This window comes from Hyla sarda, unplaced genomic scaffold, assembly GCF_029499605.1.
Source record: "Hyla sarda isolate aHylSar1 unplaced genomic scaffold, aHylSar1.hap1 scaffold_215, whole genome shotgun sequence".
NCBI lineage: Eukaryota > Metazoa > Chordata > Amphibia > Anura > Hylidae > Hyla > Hyla sarda.
Window position 1 is genome coordinate 328,649 of NW_026608817.1, and position 23,607 is coordinate 352,255.

Consider the following 23,607-nt stretch of genomic DNA (forward strand, 5'->3'; position numbering starts at 1 on the left):
CTAGGACTGTATCCACCTTTTCCAGCCCACCGAAGCACCTGAAGGCTGAACTAATTTATGCAGGTAAAATCATCAACTGCCGAGCCGAGAAGTTCGTGACGAATCAAATTTACTGTAATTTCGCTCATCTCTAGCAGTGATTTCACTTCCTGTATAATATATAATGTGAATTCAGGTAGAAGACAAACATGGTCGCACATCTACAATCTGGTATAATTATCTAATTGCTTCTCAGCATAATATCAAAAACTAACAGGTTGTTATTATACATTTTTGATCAAAAAGTACAAGCCCACTCGCCACGTCAAGGCCACCTATCCAGAGTGGGTCCCTAACGTCCCTAGCATAAAACGGCGGAGCACTGGGCGGCGACCACCACCGCCGCGACACCAATGCCCACAGGGGGGGAACGACCCACTGGCAGAGCGGCCCAATGCCACTCAAACCAGTCTATGGGCCGCACCTCGCCGCCCAGTGCTACGCCATTTTATGCTAGGGACGTTAGGGACCCACTCTAAATAGGTGGCCTTGACGTGGCGAGTGGGCTTGTACTTTTTGATCAAAACGTATACTAACAACCTGTTAGTTTTTGATATTATGCTGAGAAGCAATTAGATCATTATACAAGATTGTAGATGTGCGACCATGTCTGTCTTCTACCTGAATTCATATATATATATATATCTGGAGAGCAGTGATGTCACCTCCTGTATAATATATATATCTGGAGAGCAGTGATGTCACTTTAGTTTTGTTGTTTTCCAGCTGTCGCTCCAGTTTCCTGATGAAGTCATTCTTCTCCTGACAGCGGCTCCGCTCATTAAGGCTGTGACTAATGTGAAGCAGGTAGGTGGTGCTTTTGATTATATACAAGCCTTTGTGGTGTTCTGGTGGCTGTTTGTATAGACGTTGTGGTTGCTGTGGTTATAGACGTGGCAGTGTTGTGCTGGGTGGGGTTATAGACATGGTGGTGCTGGGTGGGGTCATTGATGTGGCAGTGCTGGGCGGGGTTATAGGCGTGGCGGTGCTGGGCGGGGTTATAGGTGTGACGTGGTGGTGCTGGGCGGGTTTATAGGCGTGGCGGTGTTGTGCTGGGTGAGGTTATAGACATGGTGTGCTGGGCAGGGTAATAGGCATGGCGGTGTTGTGCTGGGTGGGGTTATAGGCGTGGCGGTGTTGTGCTGGGTGGGGTTATAGGCGTGGCAGTGTTGTGCTGGGTGGGGTTGTAGGCGTGGCGGTGTGGTGCTGGGTGGGGTTGTAGGCGTGGCGGTGTGGTGCTGGGTGGGGTTGTAGGCGTGGCGGTGTGGTGCTGGGTGGGGTTGTAGGCGTGGCGGTGTGGTGCTGGGTGGGGTTGTAGGCGTGGTGCTGGGTGGGGTTGTAGGCGTGGTGCTGGGTGGGGTTGTAGGCGTGGCGCTGGGTGGGGTTGTAGGCGTGGCGGTGTGGTGCTGGGTGGGGTTGTAGGCGTGGCGGTGTGGTGCTGGGTGGGGTTGTAGGCGTGGCGGTGTGGTGCTGGGTGGGGTTGTAGGCGTGGCGGTGTGGTGCTGGGTGGGGTTGTAGGCGTGGCGGTGTGGTGCTGGGTGGGGTTGTAGGCGTGGCGCTGGGTGGGGTTGTAGGCGTGGCGTTCTGGAGCTGGGTGGGGTTGTAGGCGTGGCGGTGTTGTGCTGAGTGTGGTTATAGACGGGGTGGTGTTGTGCTGGGTGGGGTTGTAGACGTGGTTTATAGACGGGGCGGTGTTGTACTGGTAGGGGTTGTAGAGGTGGCGGTGTGGTGCTGGGTGGGGTTGTAGGCGTGGCGTTCTGGAGCTGGGTGGGGTTGTAGGCGTGGCGGTGTTGTGCTGAGTGTGGTTATAGACGGGGTGGTGTTGTGCTGGGTGGGGTTGTAGACGTGGTTTATAGACGGGGCGGTGTTGTACTGGTAGGGGTTGTAGAGGTGGCGGTGTGGTGCTGGGTCGGGTTGTAGACATGGGGGTGTGGTGCTGGGTGGGGTTGTAGACTTGGCGGTGTGGTGCTGGGTGGGGTTGTAGACTTGGTGGTGTGGTGCTGGGTGGGGTTGTAGACGTGGCGGTGTTGTCGTGCAGGTGGTTGTAGAAGTGGCAGTGTTGTGCTGAGTGTGGTTTATAGACGGGGCGGTGTTGTACTGGGTGGGGTTGTAGACGTGGCAATGTTTTGTTGGGTGGGGTTGTAGACGTGACGGTGTGGTGCTGGGTAGAGTTGTAGATGTGGCGGTGTTGTGCTGAGTGTGGTTTATTGACGGGGCAGTGTTGTACTGGGTGGGGTTGTAGACGTGGCAATGTTTTGTTGGGTGGGGTTGTAGACGTGACGGTGTGGTGCTGGGTGAAGTTGTAGATGTGGCGGTGTTGTGCTGAGTGTGGTTTATAGACGGGGCAGTGTTGTACTGGGTGGGGTTGTAGACGTGGCAATGTTTTGTTGGGTGGGGTTGTAGACGTGACGGTGTGGTGCTGGGTGAAGTTGTAGATGTGGCGGTGTTGTGCTGAGTGTGGTTTATAGACGGGGCAGTGTTGTACTGGGTGGGGTTGTAGACGTGGCAATGTTTTGTTGGGTGGGGTTGTAGACGTGACGGTGTGGTGCTGGGTGGAGTTGTAGATGTGGCGGTGTTGTGCTGAGTGTGGTTTATAGACGGGGCAGTGTTGTACTGGGTGGGGTTGTAGACGTGGCAATGTTTTGTTGGGTGGGGTTGTAGACGTGACGGTGTGGTGCTGGGTGGAGTTGTAGATGTGGCGGTGTTGTGCTGAGTGTGGTTTATAGATGGGGCGGTGTTGTACTGGGTGGGGTTGTAGACGTGGCGGTGTTGTGGTGCAGGTTGTTGTAGAAGTGGCGGTGTTGTGCTGAGTGTGGTTTATAGACGGGACGGTGTTGTGCTGGGTGGGGTTGTAGACGGGGCGGTGTTGTCGTGGCTGTACTCTCTCTTGCTTTCTTGTGTTCGCTTAGGTCTTGCGGGCGTTGGAGGAGTTTGATGTGGAGGAGCAGACGAGCAGCACCCTGCAGTCCCGGTATCCTAACATTAAGGTTGTGCATTCAGCGGTGAAAGAGTTAAAGGCTGATGAGCAGGTGAGGGTCCTGTGATAATGGGGGGGGGGGAAGCCATACAGCAGACAGTAGTTGCGGAGGACGCAGTATCCGTCTCCTGTTCTCTGTCTGGGTAGATCCGTATGGTCACATTTATGGTGCGATGTTCTGCAGATGGTGGTGACGGAGGATGGGGCGTGTTATCACTATTCGCAGCTATGTGTGTGTGCTGGAGCCCGGCCCCGCCTCATCGTGGAGGGGAATCCGTACGTGCTGGGGATCCGTGATACTGACAGCGCCCGGGTACGTATATGGACATTACTATTCACTCCTGTCCTAGTCCTGGCGCCACTGCTGACCACGTCTCCTCTGTCCACGTTACAGACGTTCCAGCAGCATCTGACCAAGGCGCGACGAGTGCTGGTTGTGGGCAACGGAGGGATAGCGCTGGAGCTGGTGTAAGTATAATGTCCGCCGATACATAGAAACGGGTCGTCTCGTCACTTCAGACCGCTCGCCCCCTGGGTCGTCTCGTCGCTCCAGACTGCTCGCCCCCGGGTCGTCTCGTCGCTCCAGACTGCTCGCCCCCGGGTCGTCTCGTCGCACCAGACTGCTCGCCCCCGGGTCGTCTCGTCGCACCAGACTGCTCGCCCCCGGGTCGTCTCGTCGCTCCAGACTGCTCGCCCCCGGGTCGTCTCGTCGCTCCAGACTGCTCGCCCCCGGGTCGTCTCGTCGCTCCAGACTGCTCGCCCCCGGGTCGTCTCGTCGCTCCAGACTGCTCGCCCCCGGGTCGTCTCGTCGCTCCAGACTGCTCGCCCCCGGGTCGTCTCGTCGCTCCAGACTGCTCGCCCCCGGGTCGTCTCGTCGCTCCAGACTGCTCGCCCCCGGGTCGTCTCGTCGCTCCAGACTGCTCGCCCCCGGGTCGTCTCGTCGCTCCAGACTGCTCGCCCCCGGGTCGTCTCGTCGCTCCAGACTGCTCGCCCCCGGGTCGTCTCGTGGCTCCAGACTGCTCGCCCCCGGGTCGTCTCGTCGCTCCAGACTGCTCGCCCCCGGGTCGTCTCGTCGCTCCAGACTGCTCGCCCCCGGGTCGTCTCGTCGCTCCCGACTGCTCGCCCCCGGGTCGTCTCGTCGCTCCAGACTGCTCGCCCCCGGGTCGTCTCGTCGCTCCAGACTGCCCGTCTCTGTTGACCGCTCCGTTTCTTCTCCAGGTACGAGATGGAGGGCTGTGAGGTCATCTGGGCCATTAAAGATAAATCCATAGGGAACACGTTCTTTGACCCCGGAGCCGCAGAATTCCTTATCCCGCAGCTGAAATCCGAGAAACCACAAACCCCCCTGACCTGTAAGAGAATGAAATACACCACAGAGGGGGGCGCCGGTGAGTCCACAGTCAGGTCATGCAGGTTTGTGTCTTTCTGTTCCGGGGCCACGTTCCGGCTGTAAGTAGTGATGTTCTCGATTTCAGGGCAGGAGGACGGTGGAGTTGGCAGCGCCCTTGGCCCAGACTGGCACGAAGGGTTAAATCTGAGAGCCGCTCAGGAGGTCAGTATCCGATTGTGAGGGAGACGTGTCCCCCGATATCTCCGCCCCCACCCCCCCCCCCACCCCCCCTCACATCTTTACCTCTTATCCTCAGATCTCGCGCTGCGTACACATAGAGGCGGAATGCGAGGTGCAGAGGATCCTGCTCCACCAGGAATTCAAGGGGTTAAATATTTCGGCCTCGTCTGTGCCCAGAAGAGAGGGCGGCGCCACCTCTGACCCAGGCAAGTACTGTCTATTCCTGACACTCTGTCATTTTGTGGTCTCTGGTGACCCCCTAGTGGTGCGTCCAGGATCCGCGTTGTTTCGTGGCCTCACTCATCCGTCTTCCTCTACAGCTGATTGGCCGGTCTACGCCGAACTGACCAACGGGAAAATCTATGGTTGTGACATCATCGTCAGCGCCACGGGCGTCACCCCCAATGTGGAGCCGTTCGTCGGCGGAAATAACGTGAGACCGCACAGTCCCCTCTTCTACATCCACATATCTGGTGGGGAAGGGCCTTACTTTAGATTTCGCTTCATTTTTGCAGTTCGATTTAGGAGAAGACGGAGGACTGCGCGTGGACGATCACATGAGGACGTCGGTGAGGAACGTATACGCCGCCGGGGACGTCTGCACTGCCGGGTGGACGCCCAGCCCCCACTGGCAGCAGGTAATCATGCTATCGCTTCCATGCAATGTGCTTCCAGCTGTTGCAAAACTACAACTCCCTTCGGCTGTCTGGGCATGCTGGGAGTTGTAGTTTTGCAACAGCTGGGGACTCTGGATCAGGGAGTCATGTGATTGTAATACCATTGTGATTGGCTCCCGACAGATGCGTCTGTGGACGCAGGCGCGGCAGACGGGCTGGTACGCGGCGAAGTGTATGGCGGCCGACCGGCTGGGGGAAACCATCGAGATGGATTTCTGCTTCGAACTCTTCGCCCACGTTACGAAATTCTTCAACTATAAGGTGCGCGAAATCTGCAGAAGCCGCCTGATCTCGCGCGCGCAATGTATAAAACGATGATTGTTTTGATACTTTTTTTATTTTATTTTTTTTCTCGCATCAGGTTATCCTGTTGGGTAAATACAACGCGCAGGGCCTGGGTACTGACCACGAGCTGCTGCTGCGCTGCACCAAGGGCCGGGAGTACGTGAAGGTGGTGCTGCAGAGCGGCCGCATGATGGGCGCCGTACTCATCGGAGACACCGACCTGGAGGAGACATTCGAGAACCTGATCCTGAACCGGATGGATCTGTCCGTGTACGGGGAGGATCTGCTGGATCCCAACATTGACATTGAGGATTACTTTGACTAGACGGGCTGACTGTACGAGGGAGGCGCTGCTGCTCTCCTCTGTGCTACGGACTAATCGGAGAGGACTGCGCCCCCTACAGGACATAATGCCAGCGTTACCTGGGTGCATTACAGAGACCAGGCCCGACCTGATGACCCAAACTAAAACATAAGGGATCACCCAGTCACCTTGGCTCCATAGACTGGCACAGCCCCTGCGGCCGCCTCCTTTGTTCTGAGCATGCTCAGAAGTAAAAATGGATGCAAACTGATGACATTAACCCCTTTAAGGTTTTTGCACTTTCGTTTTTTGCTCCTTACCTTTAAAAAAATCATAACTCTCAATTTTGCACCTAAAAATCCATATGATGCTTATTTTTTGCGCCATCAATTGTACTTTGTAATGACATCAGTCATTTTACTCAAAAATCTACGGCGAAACGGAAAAAAAAATCATTGTGCGACAAAATTGAAGAAAAAACGCAGTTTTGTAACTTTTGGGGGCTTCCTTTTCTACACAGTACATATTTCGGTATAAATGACGCATTCTCATTATTCTCTAGGTCCATACGATTACAATGATCCCCGACTTATATAGGTTGGATATTGTCGCACTTCTGGAAAAAAAAATCATAACTACGTGCACAGAAATGTATACGTTTAAAACGGTCATCCTTGGATGCCTATAACTTTATTTTTCCGCGTACGGGGCGGTATGAGGGCTCATTTTTTGTGCCGTGATCTGAAGTTTTTGATCGGACTTTTTGATCGCTTTTCATTTTTTTTCATGATATAAAAAGTGAACAAAAATACGCTATTTTGGATTTTTTTTGTGCGCACGGCATTGACCGTGCGGTTCAATTAACGATATATTTTAACAATTCGTACAATTCCGCACGTGGCGATACCACATGCTTTTTTATTTACACTTTTTTTTTTTAGGGGGGGGGGGGGGAAGGGGGGTGATTCAAATTTTTTTTTCAATGTTACAGGTGTATATATTCGTTCCAAACAAACCATTGTTACTTGAATCCATCGTATTTTGAGGGATCTGTGCAATAGTAATATAGAAAGCTATACTCGCGTGTCACTGCTGCCCTGGATTGTCACTGTCATCATGTCCCCGGGGTGTCCCCGCCCCTCCGGACATTCACAGCTGCCCTGGAGAGTTACTGTCATCGAGTCCCCGGGGTGTCCCTGCCGCTCTGGACAGTCACCGCTGCAATGGATCGTTGCTCTTCATTGCAGTCATCATGTCCCCGGGGTGTCCCCGCCGCTCCGGACAGTCACCGCTGCACTGGATCGTTGCTCTTCATTGCAGTCATCATGTTCCCGCGGTGTCCCTGCCGCTCCGGACAGTCACCGCTGCACTGGAGAGTTACTGTCATCGAGTCCCCGGGGTGTCCCCGCCGCTCCAGACCGTCACCTCTGCCCTGGATTGTCGTTCTCCATCGCCATCATGATGTTCGCTGTGCACGCCGCTCCTATTGGATCATGGGACGATGGCCATGCAGCGGAGCATGAAGAGGACTATCCGGATCGTACGTCGGGGGGATCACTGTATCATGTCAAGTAATCAATCTGCGAGGAGTTTAGGAAATAGTTTGACATCTACGTTTAGTAGCGAGATTGGGCGCAAATTGGCTGGTTTGTTTGGTTCTTCACCAGGTTTAGGAATAGTCACTATAGACGCTTCCAGCGTTTCATCAGGCCCGAGGGTTAAAGATGGCAGGAGGCGCCTCCTCTTCAGTGAAGGGAGCAATGAGGGAAGCAGCATCATCCGGTGACATTGGGGGGGGGGACAGATATGGTCTATTACAGTCTGTTGTTGGTTGTATCTGATCTCAGGTTGTATAACTGGCTGTAATAGGAAGCCATGATGTCTGCTGCATCTTCTCTCGTATTGTCGGGGGCAGGGGATGAGTCTTGTGTTTGCTGTTGGGGCCTTTAGCTCTGAGCAGCCTGGATGGTTTATTTAGCCAACTATGATAATACATTTTGGATTTTTCCATTTTTTTTTACCAAAGTCAGTGGCTAATAGATGATATACTAGAAGTCCAGCCCGTCTTCATATGTTAGGGTTATGCCATTTTTATTGTATCTACTTGTTTGTTGGAGTAGAATGCCTCAAGAAAATGCCTTATGGGCCCTCCAAAGGGTTAAAGGATCATTGAACGAACAATTCCTCAACATGGTTTTGAAATAAAAGCCTTGGGTTCGGGGTGATAAACTATGATGGAATTAAAGGGGTACTCCGCTGCTCAGCGTTTGGAACAAACTGTTCTGAACGCTGGAGTTGGGAGCTCTTGACGTCATAGTTCCCCTCAATGCAAGTCTATGGTAGGGGGCGTGGCGGCTGTCACGCCCCCTCCCATAGACTTGCATTGAGGGGGCAGGGCATGACATCGTGAGGGGGGTGGGGCTACGACATCATGAGCTGCCGGCGGTTGTTCCAAATGCTGAGCAGCGGAGTACCCCTTTTAAAGTAATCAGGAAAATTACGTAACACAAATGAATAAAGAACAAAAAGGTAGAGTAGGTAAAGTTAGTACTAGGGGTAGGGAAGTAGCAAAGGCAATACACTATAAAAGAGGCAGCAGAACGCAACCAGCAATTGGGGCTAAAATGGCAAGAAGTGAAAAGGAATAAGAGAATGTAAAAGGTTAAAGGGGTCCTCCAATATAAGGGGATTTTAGTACGTACCTGGCAGACAGTAACGGACAGGTTTAGGAAGGATCTGCACTTGTCTTGGGGCTAAATGGCTATGCTGTGAGATTACCTGAACACTGTGGTAGCTTTTTGTGAACTGGTATTTCCTGTTCAAGTTTTCTTTTTTACCTACAAATCCCATAATTCCATTTTTCTCCCTTCCACACATCAGCCACCCCACCCATTGAAACATAAAGGAGCTGCTTCCATTCAAAAGACCTGTGGTTTTCAATCAAGGTACCTCCAGCTGTTGCATTAGTTGCAGATTGTTCTCTCTCCCACCAAGCGATCGCTCCACCCATTGAAGCAGACAGGCTCCCTGTCATCAGCTGACTAGTGATGTCAGATCTCGGCCACATTGCAAACTGGGAAAAATCTGAGACAACAGTCATTTTGTATGCTGGTAAAACAAATATTGGGGTGAAAACCGTCACACACAGGTACAGATGCTATATTAAGGACTACACTAACTTTACAGCCCCTGTAGCATAGTCAAATAAAAAAAAATCCTGGAATACCCCTTTAAGTAATGGAGGATAAGAATGAGTGTTGGAGAAGCAAAGAATGTCACCAAAACATATAGGAACACTGCATCCTGTCTGTAGAAAGTAGTATAAGCTGTCATGTCAGGGTCTCTGGGCGGTTCTCTGCTCCTCCTGTTACTGCCTGTAAATGTCCCATTTCTCCAGCAGATCCGTCCCTTGTTGCCGAGAATGTCCATCGGGGATGATGAATTTCACAGGGAATCCACCCCCGTTGATGTTATTTTGCCATAGGGTGATGGGTACAAGCTGCCTTCACTTCTGTAACGTATATTGGGACACGTCCAGGAAGATCCGTATTTTTTTATACTGCTGGGGAACGTCTCCGTTTTGCACTTTTTTCTTGATTCTGAATATTTAGGCGACAATCGTGTCTCTTAGGCGCGTCGTCCCATCACTTTCCACGCGATATGTCATTGGTCGTCTTGTGACCCACAAATGCTCGCTTCTCGAAAGTCCATCCTTAAGCCTTATTTACACCGCGCAGGTCGCACCGCCATTACGTTCACTGTGTATCAGATCGCCAGCCAAATCGACAATCAGCATAATAAAAGGGACGAGCACACAAATAAACAAGGAAAATGGAGTCACTTTACCAAAAAAGGATTCCAACATGTATCAACCTTATTGCTATTATCAGATATGAAAATGGAGGGATTCCTACCAGGAGGGGGGGGGGGGGGAGAATACAAGGGGTTAATCTAGAGCCATGAATACATCTAATCACAGTCTATATACATTATAAAGAATACAAGGGGTTACTCTAGAGCCATGAATACATCTAATCACAGTCTGTATATACATTATAAAGAATAGAAGGGGTTACTCTAGAGCCATGAATACATCTAATCACAGTCTATATACATTATAAAGAATACAAGGGGTTACTCTAGAGCCATGAATACATCTAATCACAGTCTATATATACATGATAAAGAATACAAGGGGTTACTCTAGAGCCATGAATACACCTAATCACAGTCTATATATACATTATAAAGAATACAAGGGGTTACTCTAGAGCCATGAATACATCTAATCATAGTCTATATACATTATAAAGAATACAAGGGGTTACTCTAGAGCCATGAATACATCTAATCTCAGTCTGTATACATTATAAAGAATACAAGGGGTTACTCTAGAGCCATGAATACACCTAATCAGTCTGTATATACATTATAAAGAATACAAGGGGTTACTCTAGAGCCATGAATACATCTAATCAGTCTGTATATACATTATAAAGAATACAAGGGGTTACTCTAGAGCCATGAATACATCTAATCACAGTCTATATACATTATAAAGAATACAAGGGGTTACTCTAGAGCCATGAATACATCTAATCACAGTCTATATACATTATAAAGAATACAAGGGGTTACTCTAGAGCCATGAATACATCTAATCACAGTCTATATACATTATAAAGAATACAAGGGGTTACTCTAGAGCCATGAATACATCTAATCACAGTCTGTATATACATTATAAAGAATACAAGGGGTTACTCTAGAGCCATGAATACATCTAATCACAGTCTATATACATTATAAAGAATACAAGGGGTTACTCTAGAGCCAATGAATACATCTAATCACAGTCTATATACATTATAAAGAATACAAGGGGTTACTCTAGAGCCATGAATACACCTAATCACAGTCTATATACATTATAAAGTATACAAGGGGTTACTCTAGAGCCATGAATACATCTAATCACAGTCTGTATATACATTATAAAGAATACAAGGGGTTACTCTAGAGCCATGAATACATCTAATCAGTCTGTATATACATTATAAAGAATACAAGGGGTTACTCTAGAGCCATGAATACATCTAATCACAGTCTATATACATTATAAAGAATACAAGGGGTTACTCTAGAGCCATGAATACATCTAATTACAGTCTATATACATTATAAAGAATACAAGGGGTTACTCTAGAGCCATGAATACATCTAATCAGTCTGTATATACATTATAAAGAATACAAGGGGTTACTCTAGAGCCATGAATACATCTAATCACAGTCTATATACATTATAAAGAATACAAGGGGTTACTCTAGAGCCATGAATACATCTAATCACAGTCTATATACATTATAAAGAATACAAGGGGTTACTCTAGAGCCATGAATACATCTAATCACAGTCTGTATATACATTATAAAGAATACAAGGGGTTACTCTAGAGCCATGAATACATCTAATCACAGTCTATATACATTATAAAGAATACAAGGGGTTACTCTAGAGCCATGAATACATCTAATCACAGTCTATATATACATGATAAAGAATACAAGGGGTTACTCTAGAGCCATGAATACATCTAATCACAGTCTATATACATTATAAAGAATACAAGGGGTTACTCTAGAGCCATGAATACACCTAATCACAGTCTATATACATTATAAAGAATACAAGGGGTTACTCTAGAGCCATGAATACATCTAATCACAGTCTATATACATTATAAAGAATACAAGGGGTTACTCTAGAGCCATGAATACATCTAATCACAGTCTATATACATTATAAAGAATACAAGGGGTTACTCTAGAGCCATGAATACATCTAATCACAGTCTATATATACATTATAAAGAATACAAGGGGTTACTCTAGAGCCAATGAATACATCTAATCACAGTCTATATACATTATAAAGAATACAAGGGGTTACTCTAGAGCCATGAATACATCTAATCAGTCTGCATATACATTATAAAGAATACAAGGGGTTACTCTAGAGCCATGAATACATCTAATAACAGTCTATATACATTATAAAGAATACAAGGGGTTACTCTAGAGCCATGAATACATCTAATCACAGTCTATATACATTATAAAGAATACAAGGGGTTACTCTAGAGCCATGAATACATCTAATCACAGTCTATATACATTATAAAGAATACAAGGGGTTACTCTAGAGCCATGAATACACCTAATCACAGTCTGTATATACATTATAAAGAATACAAGGGGTTACTCTAGAGCCATGAATACACCTAATCACAGTCTATATACATTATAAAGAATACAAGGGGTTACTCTAGAGCCATGAATACACCTAATCACAGTCTATATACATTATAAAGAATACAAGGGGTTACTCTAGAGCCATGAATACATCTAATCACAGTCTATATACATTATAAAGAATACAAGGGGTTACTCTAGAGCCATGAATACATCTAATCACAGTCTGTATATACATTATAAAGAATACAAGGGGTTACTCTAGAGCCATGAATACATCTAATCACAGTCTATATACATTATAAAGAATACAAGGGGTTACTCTAGAGCCATGAACACATCTAATCACAGTCTATATACATTATAAAGAATACAAGGGGTTACTCTAGAGCCATGAATACATTTAATCACAGTCTATATACATTATAAAGAATACAAGGGGTTACTCTAGAGCCATGAATACACCTAATCACAGTCTATATATACATTATAAAGAATACAAGGGGTTACTCTATAGCCAATGAATACATCTAATCACAGTCTATATACATTATAAAGAATACAAGGGGTTACTCTAGAGCCATGAATACACCTAATCACAGTCTATATACATTATAAAGAATACAAGGGGTTACTCTAGAGCCATGAATACATCTAATCACAGTCTATATATACATGATAAAGAATACAAGGGGTTACTCTAGAGCCATGAATACATCTAATCAGTCTATATACATTATAAAGAATACAAGGGGTTACTCTAGAGCCATGAATACATCTAATCAGTCTGTATATACATTATAAAGAATACAAGGGGTTACTCTAGAGCCATGAATACATCTAATCACAGTCTGTATATACATTATAAAGAATACAAGGGGTGACTCTAGAGCCATGAATACACCTAATCACAGTCTGTATATACATTATAAAGAATACAAGGGGTTACTCTAGAGCCATGAATACATCTAATCACAGTCTGTATATACATTATAAAGAATATAAGGGGTTACTCTAGAGCCATGAATACACCTAATCACAGTCTATATACATTATAAAGAATACAAGGGGTTACTCTAGAGCCATGAATACATCTAATCACAGTCTATATACATTATAAAGAATATAAGGGGTTACTCTAGAGCCATGAATACATCTAATCACAGTCTATATACATTATAAAGAATACAAGGGGTTACTCTAGAGCCATGAATACATCTAATCACAGTCTGTATATACATTATATAGAATACAAGGGGTTACTCTAGAGCCATGAACACATCTAATCACAGTCTATATACATTATAAAGACTACAAGGGGTTACTCTAGAGCCATGAATACATCTAATCACAGTCTATATACATTATAAAGAATACAAGGGGTTACTCTAGAGCCATGAATACACCTAATCACAGTCTATATACATTATAAAGAATACAAGGGGTTACTCTAGAGTCATGAATACATCTAATAACAGTCTATATACATTATAAAGAATACAAGGGGTTACTCTAGAGCCATGAATACACCCAATCACAGTCTATATACATTATAAAGAATACAAGGGGTTACTCTAGAGCCATGAATACATCTAATCACAGTCTGTATATACATTATAAAGAATACAAGGGGTTACTCTAGAGCCATGAATACATCTAATCACAGTCTATATACATTATAAAGAATACAAGGGGTTAATCTAGAGCCATGAATACATCTAATCGCAGTCTATATACATTATAAAGAATACAAGGGGTTACTCTAGAGCCATGAATACATCTAATCACAGTCTGTATATACATTATAAAGAATACAAGGGGTTACTCTAGAGCCATGAATACATCTAATCACAGTCTGTATATACATTATAAAGAATACAAGGGGTTACTCTAGAGCCATGAATACATCTAATCACAGTCTGTATATACATTATAAAGAATACAAGGGGTTACTCTAGAGCCATGAATACATCTAATCAGTCTATATACATTATAAAGAATACAAGGGGTTACTCTAGAGCCATGAATACATCTAATCACAGTCTGTATATACATTATAAAGAATACAAGGGGTTACTCTAGAGCCATGAATACATCTAATCACAGTCTGTATATACATTATAAAGAATACAAGGGGTTACTCTAGAGCCATGACTACACCTAATCACAGTCTATATACATTATAAAGAATACAAGGGGTTACTCTAGAGCCATGAATACATCTAATCACAGTCTATATACATTATAAAGTATACAAGGGGTTACTCTAGAGCCATGAATACATCTAATCACAGTCTATATACATTATAAAGAATACAAGGGGTTACTCTAGAGCCATGAATACATCTAATCACAGTCTATATACATTATAAAGAATACAAGGGGTTACTCTAGAGCCATGAATACACCTAATCACAGTCTGTATATACATTATAAAGAATACAAGGGGTTACTCTAGAGCCATGAATACATCTAATCACAGTCTGTATATACATTATAAAGAATACAAGGGGTTACTCTAGAGCCATGAATACATCTAATCACAGTCTATATACATTATAAAGAATACAAGGGGTTACTCTAGAGCCATGAATACATCTAATCACAGTCTATATACATTATAAAGAATACAAGGGGTTACTCTAGAGCCAATGAATACATCTAAATCACAGTCTATATACATTATAAAGAATAAAGGGGTTACTCTAGAGCCATGAATACATCTAATCACAGTCTATATACATTATAAAGAATACAAGGGGTTACTCTAGAGCCATGAATACATCTAATCACAGTCTATATACATTATAAAGAATACAAGGGGTTACTCTAGAGCCATGAATACATCTAATCACAGTCTATATACATTATAAAGAATACAAGGGGTTACTCTAGAGCCATGAATACACCTAATCACAGTCTATATACATTATAAAGAATACAAGGGGTTACTCTAGAGCCATGAATACATCTAATCACAGTCTATATATACATGATAAAGAATACAAGGGGTTACTCTAGAGCCATGAATACATCTAATCAGTCTATATACATTATAAAGAATACAAGGGGTTACTCTAGAGCCATGAATACATCTAATCAGTCTGTATATACATTATAAAGAATACAAGGGGTTACTCTAGAGCCATGAATACATCTAATCACAGTCTGTATATACATTATAAAGAATACAAGGGGTTACTCTAGAGCCATGAATACATCTAATCACAGTCTATATACATTATAAAGAATACAAGGGGTGACTCTAGAGCCATGAATACACCTAATCACAGTCTGTATATACATTATAAAGAATACAAGGGGTTACTCTAGAGCCATGAATACATCTAATCACAGTCTATATACATTATAAAGAATACAAGGGGTTACTCTAGAGCCATGAATACATCTAATCACAGTCTATATACATTATAAAGAATACAAGGGGTTACTCTAGAGCCATGAATACATCTAATCACAGTCTATATACATTATAAAGAATATAAGGGGTTACTCTAGAGCCATGACTACACCTAATCACAGTCTATATACATTATAAAGAATACAAGGGGTTACTCTAGAGCCATGAATACATCTAATCACAGTCTGTATATACATTATAAAGAATACAAGGGGTTACTCTAGAGCCATGAATACATCTAATCACAGTCTATATACATTATAAAGAATATAAGGGGTTACTCTAGAGCCATGAATACATCTAATCACAGTCTATATACATTATAAAGAATACAAGGGGTTACTCTAGAGCCATGAATACATCTAATCACAGTCTGTATATACATTATATAGAATACAAGGGGTTACTCTAGAGCCATGAACACATCTAATCACAGTCTATATACATTATAAAGACTACAAGGGGTTACTCTAGAGCCATGAATGCATCTAATCACAGTCTATATACATTATAAAGAATACAAGGGGTTACTCTAGAGCCATGAATACATCTAATCACAGTCTATATACATTATAAAGAATACAAGGGGTTACTCTAGAGCCATGAATACACCTAATCACAGTCTATATACATTATAAAGAATACAAGGGGTTACTCTAGAGCCATGAATACATCTAATCACAGTCTGTATATACATTATAAAGAATACAAGGGGTTACTCTAGAGCCATGAATACATCTAATCACAGTCTATATACATTATAAAGAATACAAGGGGTTAATCTAGAGCCATGAATACATCTAATCGCAGTCTATATACATTATAAAGAATACAAGGGGTTACTCTAGAGCCATGAATACATCTAATCACAGTCTGTATATACATTATAAAGAATACAAGGGGTTACTCTAGAGCCATGAATACATCTAATCACAGTCTATATACATTATAAAGAATACAAGGGGTTACTCTAGAGCCATGAATACATCTAATCACAGTCTATATACATTATAAAGAATATAAGGGGTTACTCTAGAGCCATGAATACATCTAATCAGTCTATATACATTATAAAGAATACAAGGGGTTACTCTAGAGCCATGAATACATCTAATCACAGTCTATATACATTATAAAGAATACAAGGGGTTACTCTAGAGCCATGAATACATCTAATCACAGTCTGTATACATTATAAAGAATACAAGGGGTTACTCTAGAGCCATGAATACATCTAATCACAGTCTATATACATTATAAAGAATACAAGGGGTTACTCTAGAGCCATGAATACATCTAATCACAGTCTATATACATTATAAAGAATACAAGGGGTTACTCTAGAGCCATGAATACACCTAATCACAGTCTATATACATTATAAAGAATATAAGGGGTTACTCTAGAGCCATGAATACATCTAATCACAGTCTGTATACATTATAAAGAATACAAGGGGTTACTCTAGAGCCATGAATACACCTAATCACAGTCTATATACATTATAAAGAATATAAGGGGTTACTCTAGAGCCATGAATACATCTAATCACAGTCTGTATACATTATAAAGAATACAAGGGGTTACTCTAGAGCCATGAATACATCTAATCACAGTCTGTATATACATTATAAAGAATACAAGGGGTTACTCTAGAGCCATGAATACATCTAATCACAGTCTATATATACATTATAAAGAATACAAGGGGTTACTCTAGAGCCATGACTACACCTAATCACAGTCTATATACATTATAAAGAATACAAGGGGTTACTCTAGAGCCATGAATACATCTAATCACAGTCTATATACATTATAAAGTATACAAGGGGTTACTCTAGAGCCATGAATACACCTAATCACAGTCTATATACATTATAAAGAATACAAGGGGTTACTCTAGAGCCATGAATACACCTAATCACAGTCTGTATATACATTATAAAGAATACAAGGGGTTACTCTAGAGCCATGAATACATCTAATCACAGTCTGTATATACATTATAAAGAATACAAGGGGTTACTCTAGAGCCATGAATACATCTAATCACAGTCTATATACATTATAAAGAATACAAGGGGTTACTCTAGAGCCATGAATACATCTAATCACAGTCTATATACATTATAAAGAATACAAGGGGTTACTCTAGAGCCATGAATACATCTCATCACAGTCTGTATATACATTATAAAGAATACAAGGGGTTACTCTAGAGCCATGAATACATCTAATCACAGTCTATATACATTATAAAGAATACAAGGGGTTACTCTAGAGCCATGAATACATCTAATCACAGTCTGTATATACATTATAAAGAATACAAGGGGTGACTCTAGAGCCATGAATACACCTAATCACAGTCTATATACATTATAAAGAATACAAGGGGTTACTCTAGAGCCATGAATACATCTAATCACAGTCTATATACATTATAAAGAATACAAGGGGTTACTATAGAGCCATGAATACATCTAATCACAGTCTATATACATTATAAAGAATACAAGGGGTTACTCTAGAGCCATGAATACATCTAATCACAGTCTATATATATTATAAAGAATACAAGGGGTTACTCTAGAGCCATGACTACATCTAATCACAGTCTATATACATTATAAAGAATACAAGGGGTTACTCTAGAGCCATGAATACATCTAATCACAGTCTATATACATTATAAAGAATATAAGGGGTTACTCTAGAGCCATGAATACATCTAATCAGTCTATATACATTATAAAGAATACAAGGGGTTACTCTAGAGCCATGAATACATCTAATCACAGTCTATATACATTATAAAGAATACAAGGGGTTACTCTAGAGCCATGAATACACCTAATCACAGTCTATATAAATTATAAAGAATACAAGGGGTTACTCTAGAGCCATGAATACACCTAATCACAGTCTGTATATACATTATAAAGAATACAAGGGGTTACTCTAGAGCCATGAATACATCTAATCACAGTCTATATACATTATAAAGAATATAAGGGGTTACTCTAGAGCCATGAATACATCTAATCAGTCTATATACATTATAAAGAATACAAGGGGTTACTCTAGAGCCATGAATACACCTAATCACAGTCTATATACATTATAAAGAATACAAGGGGTTACTCTAGAGCCATGAATACACCTAATCACAGTCTGTATATACATTATAAAGAATACAAGGGGTTACTCTAGAGCCATGAATACATCTAATCACAGTCTGTATATACATTATAAAGAATACAAGGGGTTACTCTAGAGCCATGAATACATCTAATCACAGTCTATATACATTATAAAGAATACAAGGGGTTACTCTAGAGCCATGAATACATCTAATCACAGTCTATATACATTATAAAGAATACAAGGGGTTACTCTAGAGCCATGAATACATCTCATCACAGTCTGTATATACATTATAAAGAATACAAGGGGTTACTCTAGAGCCATGAATACATCTAATCACAGTCTATATACATTATAAAGAATACAAGGGGTTACTCTAGAGCCATGAATACATCTAATAACAGTCTGTATATACATTATAAAGAATACAAGGGGTGACTCTAGAGCCATGAATACACCTAATCACAGTCTATATACATTATAAAGAATACAAGGGGTTACTCTAGAGCCATGAATACATCTAATCACAGTCTATATACATTATAAAGAATACAAGGGGTTACTCTAGAGCCATGAATACACCTAATCACAGTCTATATACATTATAAAGAATACAAGGGGTTACTCTAGAGCCATGAATACATCTAATCACAGTCTATATACATTATAAAGAATACAAGGGGTTACTCTAGAGCCATGAATACATCTAATCACAGTCTATATACATTATAAAGAATACAAGGGGTTACTCTAGAGCCATGAATACACCTAATCACAGTCTATATAAATTATAAAGAATACAAGGGGTTACTCTAGAGCCATGAATACACCTAATCACAGTCTGTATATACATTATAAAGAATACAAGGGGTTACTCTAGAGCCATGAATACATCTAATCACAGTCTATATACATTATAAAGAATATAAGGGGTTACTCTAGAGCCATGAATACATCTAATCAGTCTATATACATTATAAAGAATACAAGGGGTTACTCTAGAGCCATGAATACATCTAATCACAGTCTATATACATTATAAAGTATACAAGGGGTTACTCTAGAGCCATGAATACACCTAATCACAGTCTATATACATTATAAAGAATACAAGGGGTTACTCTAGAGCCATGAATACACCTAATCACAGTCTGTATATACATTATAAAGAATACAAGGGGTTACTCTAGAGCCATGAATACATCTAATCACAGTCTGTATATACATTATAAAGAATACAAGGGGTTACTCTAGAGCCATGAATACATCTAATCACAGTCTATATACATTATAAAGAATACAAGGGGTTACTCTAGAGCCATGAATACATCTCATCACAGTCTATATACATTATAAAGAATACAAGGGGTTACTCTAGAGCCATGAATACATCTCATCACAGTCTGTATATACATTATAAAGAATACAAGGGGTTACTCTAGAGCCATGAATACATCTAATCACAGTCTATATACATTATAAAGAATACAAGGGGTTACTCTAGAGCCATGAATACATCTAATCACAGTCTGTATATACATTATAAAGAATACAAGGGGTGACTCTAGAGCCATGAATACACCTAATCACAGTCTATATACATTATAAAGAATACAAGGGGTTACTCTAGAGCCATGAATACATCTAATCACAGTCTATATACATTATAAAGAATACAAGGGGTTACTCTAGAGCCATGAATACACCTAATCACAGTCTATATACATTATAAAGAATACAAGGGGTTACTCTAGAGCCATGAATACATCTAATCACAGTCTATATACATTATAAAGAATACAAGGGGTTACTCTAGAGCCATGAATACATCTAATCACAGTCTATATACATTATAAAGAATATAAGGGGTTACTCTAGAGCCATGAATACATCTAATCAGTCTATATACATTATAAAGAATACAAGGGGTTACTCTAGAGCCATGAATACATCTAATCACAGTCTATATACATTATAAAGAATACAAGGGGTTACTCTAGAGCCATGAATACACCTAATCACAGTCTATATAAATTATAAAGAATACAAGGGGTTACTCTAGAGCCATGAATACATCTAATCACAGTCTATATACATTATAAAGAAGACAAGGGGTTACTCTAGAGCCATGAATACACCTAATCACAGTCTATATACATTATAAAGAATATAAGGGGTTACTCTAGAGCCATGAATACATCTAATCAGTCTGTATATACATTATAAAGAATACAAGGGGTTACTCTATAGCCATGAATACATCTAATCAGTCTGTATATACATAATAAATGTCACGATGCCGGCTGGCAGGTAGTGGATCCTCTGTGCCAGAGAGGGATTGGCGTGGACCGTGCTAGTGGACCGGTTCTAAGCCACTACAGGTTTTCACCAGAGCCCGCCGCAAAGCGGGATGGTCTTGCTGCGGCGGTAGTGACCAGGTCGTATCCACTAGCAACGGCTCACCTCTCTGGCTGCTGAAGATAGGCGCGGTACAAGGGAGTAGACAAGAGCAAGGTCGGACGTAGCAGAAGGTCGGGGCAGGCAGCAAGGATCGTAGTCAGGGGCAACGGCAGAAGGTCTGGAAACACAGGCAAGGAACACACAAGGAAACGCTTTCACTGGCACTAAGGCAACAAGATCCGGCGAGGGAGTGAAGGGGAAGTGAGGAGATATAGGGAAGTGCACAGGTGTAACCACTAATTGGAACCACTGCGCCAATCAGCGGCGCAGTGGCCCTTTAAATCGCAGAGACCCGGCGCGCGCGCGCCCTAGGGAGCGGGGCCGCGCGCGCCGGGACAGAACAGACGGAGAGCGAGTCAGGTAGGGGAGCCGGGGTGCGCATCGCGAGCGGGCGCTACCCGCATCGCGAATCGCATCCCGGCTGGCAGCGGAATCGCAGCGCCCCGGGTCAGAGGACGTGACCGGAGCGCTGCCGCGGGGAGAGTGAAGCGAGCGCTCCGGGGAGGAGCGGGGACCCGGAGCGCTCGGCGTAACAATAAAGAATACAAGGGGTTACTCTAGAGCCATGAATACATCTAATCAGTCTGTATATACATTATAAAGAATACAAGGGGTTACTCTAGAGCCATGAATACACCTAATCACAGTCTGTATATACATTATAAAGAATACAAGGGGTTACTCTAGAGCCATGAATACATCTAATCACAGTCTATATACATTATAAAGAATACAAGGGGTTACTCTAGAGCCATGAATACATCTAATCACAGTCTATATACATTATAAAGAATACAAGGGGTTACTCTAGAGCCATGAATACATCTAATCAGTCTGTATATACATTATAAAGAATACAAGGGGTTACTCTAGAGCCAATGAATACATCTAATCACAGTCTGTATATACATTATAAAGAATACAAGGGGTTACTCTAGAGCCATGAATACATCTAATCACAGTCTATATACATTATAAAGAATACAAGGGGTTACTCTAGAGCCATGAATACATCTAATCAGTCTGTATATACATTATAAAGAATACAAGGGGTTACTCTAGAGCCAATGAATACATCTAATCACAGTCTGTATATACATTATAAAGAATACAAGGGGTTACTCTAGAGCCATGAATACATCTAATCACAGTCTATATACATTATATAGAATACAAGGGGTTACTCTAGAGCCATGAATACATCTAATCACAGTCTATATACATTATAAAGTATACAAGGGGTTACTCTAGAGCCATGAATACACCTAATCACAGTCTGTATATACATTATAAAGAATACAAGGGGTTACTCTAGAGCCATGTATATAGACTGTGATTAGATGTATTCATGGCTCTAGAGTAACCCCTTGTATTCTTTATAATGTATATAGACTGTGATTAGGTGTAGTCATGGCTCTAGAGTAACCCCTTGTATTCTTTATAATGTATACAGACTGTGATTAGATGTATTCATGGCTCTAGAGTAACCCCTTGTATTCTTTATAATGTATATAGACTGTGATTAGGTGTATTCATGGCTCTAGAGTAACCCCTTGTATTCTTTATAATGTATACAGACTGTGATTAGGTGTATTCATGGCTCTAGAGTAACCCCTTGTATTCTTTATAATGTATATAGACTGTGATTAGATGTATTCATGGCTCTAGAGTAACCCCTTGTATTCTTTATAATGTATACAGACTGTGATTAGATGTATTCATGGCTCTAGAGTAACCCCTTGTATTCTTTATAATGTATATAGACTGTGATTAGATGTATTCATGGCTCTAGAGTAACCCCTTGTATTCTTTATAATGTATATAGACTGTGATTAGATGTATTCATGGCTCTAGAGTAACCCCTTGTATTCTTTATAATGTATATAGACTGTGATTAGATGTATTCATGGCTCTAGAGTAACCCCTTGTATTCTTTATAATGTATATAGACTGTGATTAGGTATATTCATGGCTCTAGAGTAACCCCTTGTATTCTTTATAATGTATATAGACTGTGATTAGATGTATTCATGGCTCTAGAGTCACCCCTTGTATTCTTTATAATGTATATAGACTGTGATTAGATGTATTCATGGCTCTAGAGTAACCCCTTGTATTCTTTATAATGTATATACAGACTGTGATTAGGTGTATTCATTGGCTCTAGAGTAACCCCTTGTATTCTTTATAATGTATATAGACTGATTAGATGTATTCATGGCTCTAGAGTAACCCCTTGTATTCTTTATAATGTATATATAGACTGTGATTAGATGTATTCATGGCTCTAGAGTAACCCCTTGTATTCTTTATAATGTATATAGACTGATTAGATGTATTCATGGCTCTAGAGTAACCCCTTGTATTCTTTATAATGTATATAGACTGTGATTAGGTGTATTCATGGCTCTAGAGTAACCCCTTGTATTCTTTATAATGTATATAGACTGTGATTAGGTGTATTCATGGC

The 23,607-nt window shown here is 41.9% G+C and overlaps 1 protein-coding gene across 2 annotated transcripts in view; it reads left to right on the forward strand.

Annotated features, from left to right (window-relative positions):
- PYROXD1 (pyridine nucleotide-disulphide oxidoreductase domain 1) overlaps positions 1 to 6,336 on the forward strand; it is a 9,396-nt gene extending 3,060 nt beyond the window's left edge. The window contains exons 2-12 of one of the 2 annotated variants that reach the window (XM_056552964.1): positions 766 to 846; positions 2,949 to 3,068; positions 3,201 to 3,329; positions 3,411 to 3,484; positions 4,235 to 4,404; positions 4,492 to 4,568; positions 4,663 to 4,792; positions 4,907 to 5,019; positions 5,102 to 5,224; positions 5,387 to 5,524; positions 5,625 to 6,336. In XM_056552964.1, the coding sequence (XP_056408939.1) occupies positions 766 to 846; positions 2,949 to 3,068; positions 3,201 to 3,329; positions 3,411 to 3,484; positions 4,235 to 4,404; positions 4,492 to 4,568; positions 4,663 to 4,792; positions 4,907 to 5,019; positions 5,102 to 5,224; positions 5,387 to 5,524; positions 5,625 to 5,873 (1,404 nt within the window). In that variant the 3' untranslated portion in view covers positions 5,874 to 6,336. Of the gene's footprint in view, positions 1 to 765; positions 847 to 2,948; positions 3,069 to 3,163; positions 3,330 to 3,410; positions 3,485 to 4,234; positions 4,405 to 4,491; positions 4,569 to 4,662; positions 4,793 to 4,906; positions 5,020 to 5,101; positions 5,225 to 5,386; positions 5,525 to 5,624 lie in introns of those variants that run through there. The other variant, XM_056552965.1, reaches the window with a different exon arrangement.
- The last annotated feature ends 17,271 nt before the right edge of the window (positions 6,337 to 23,607 follow it).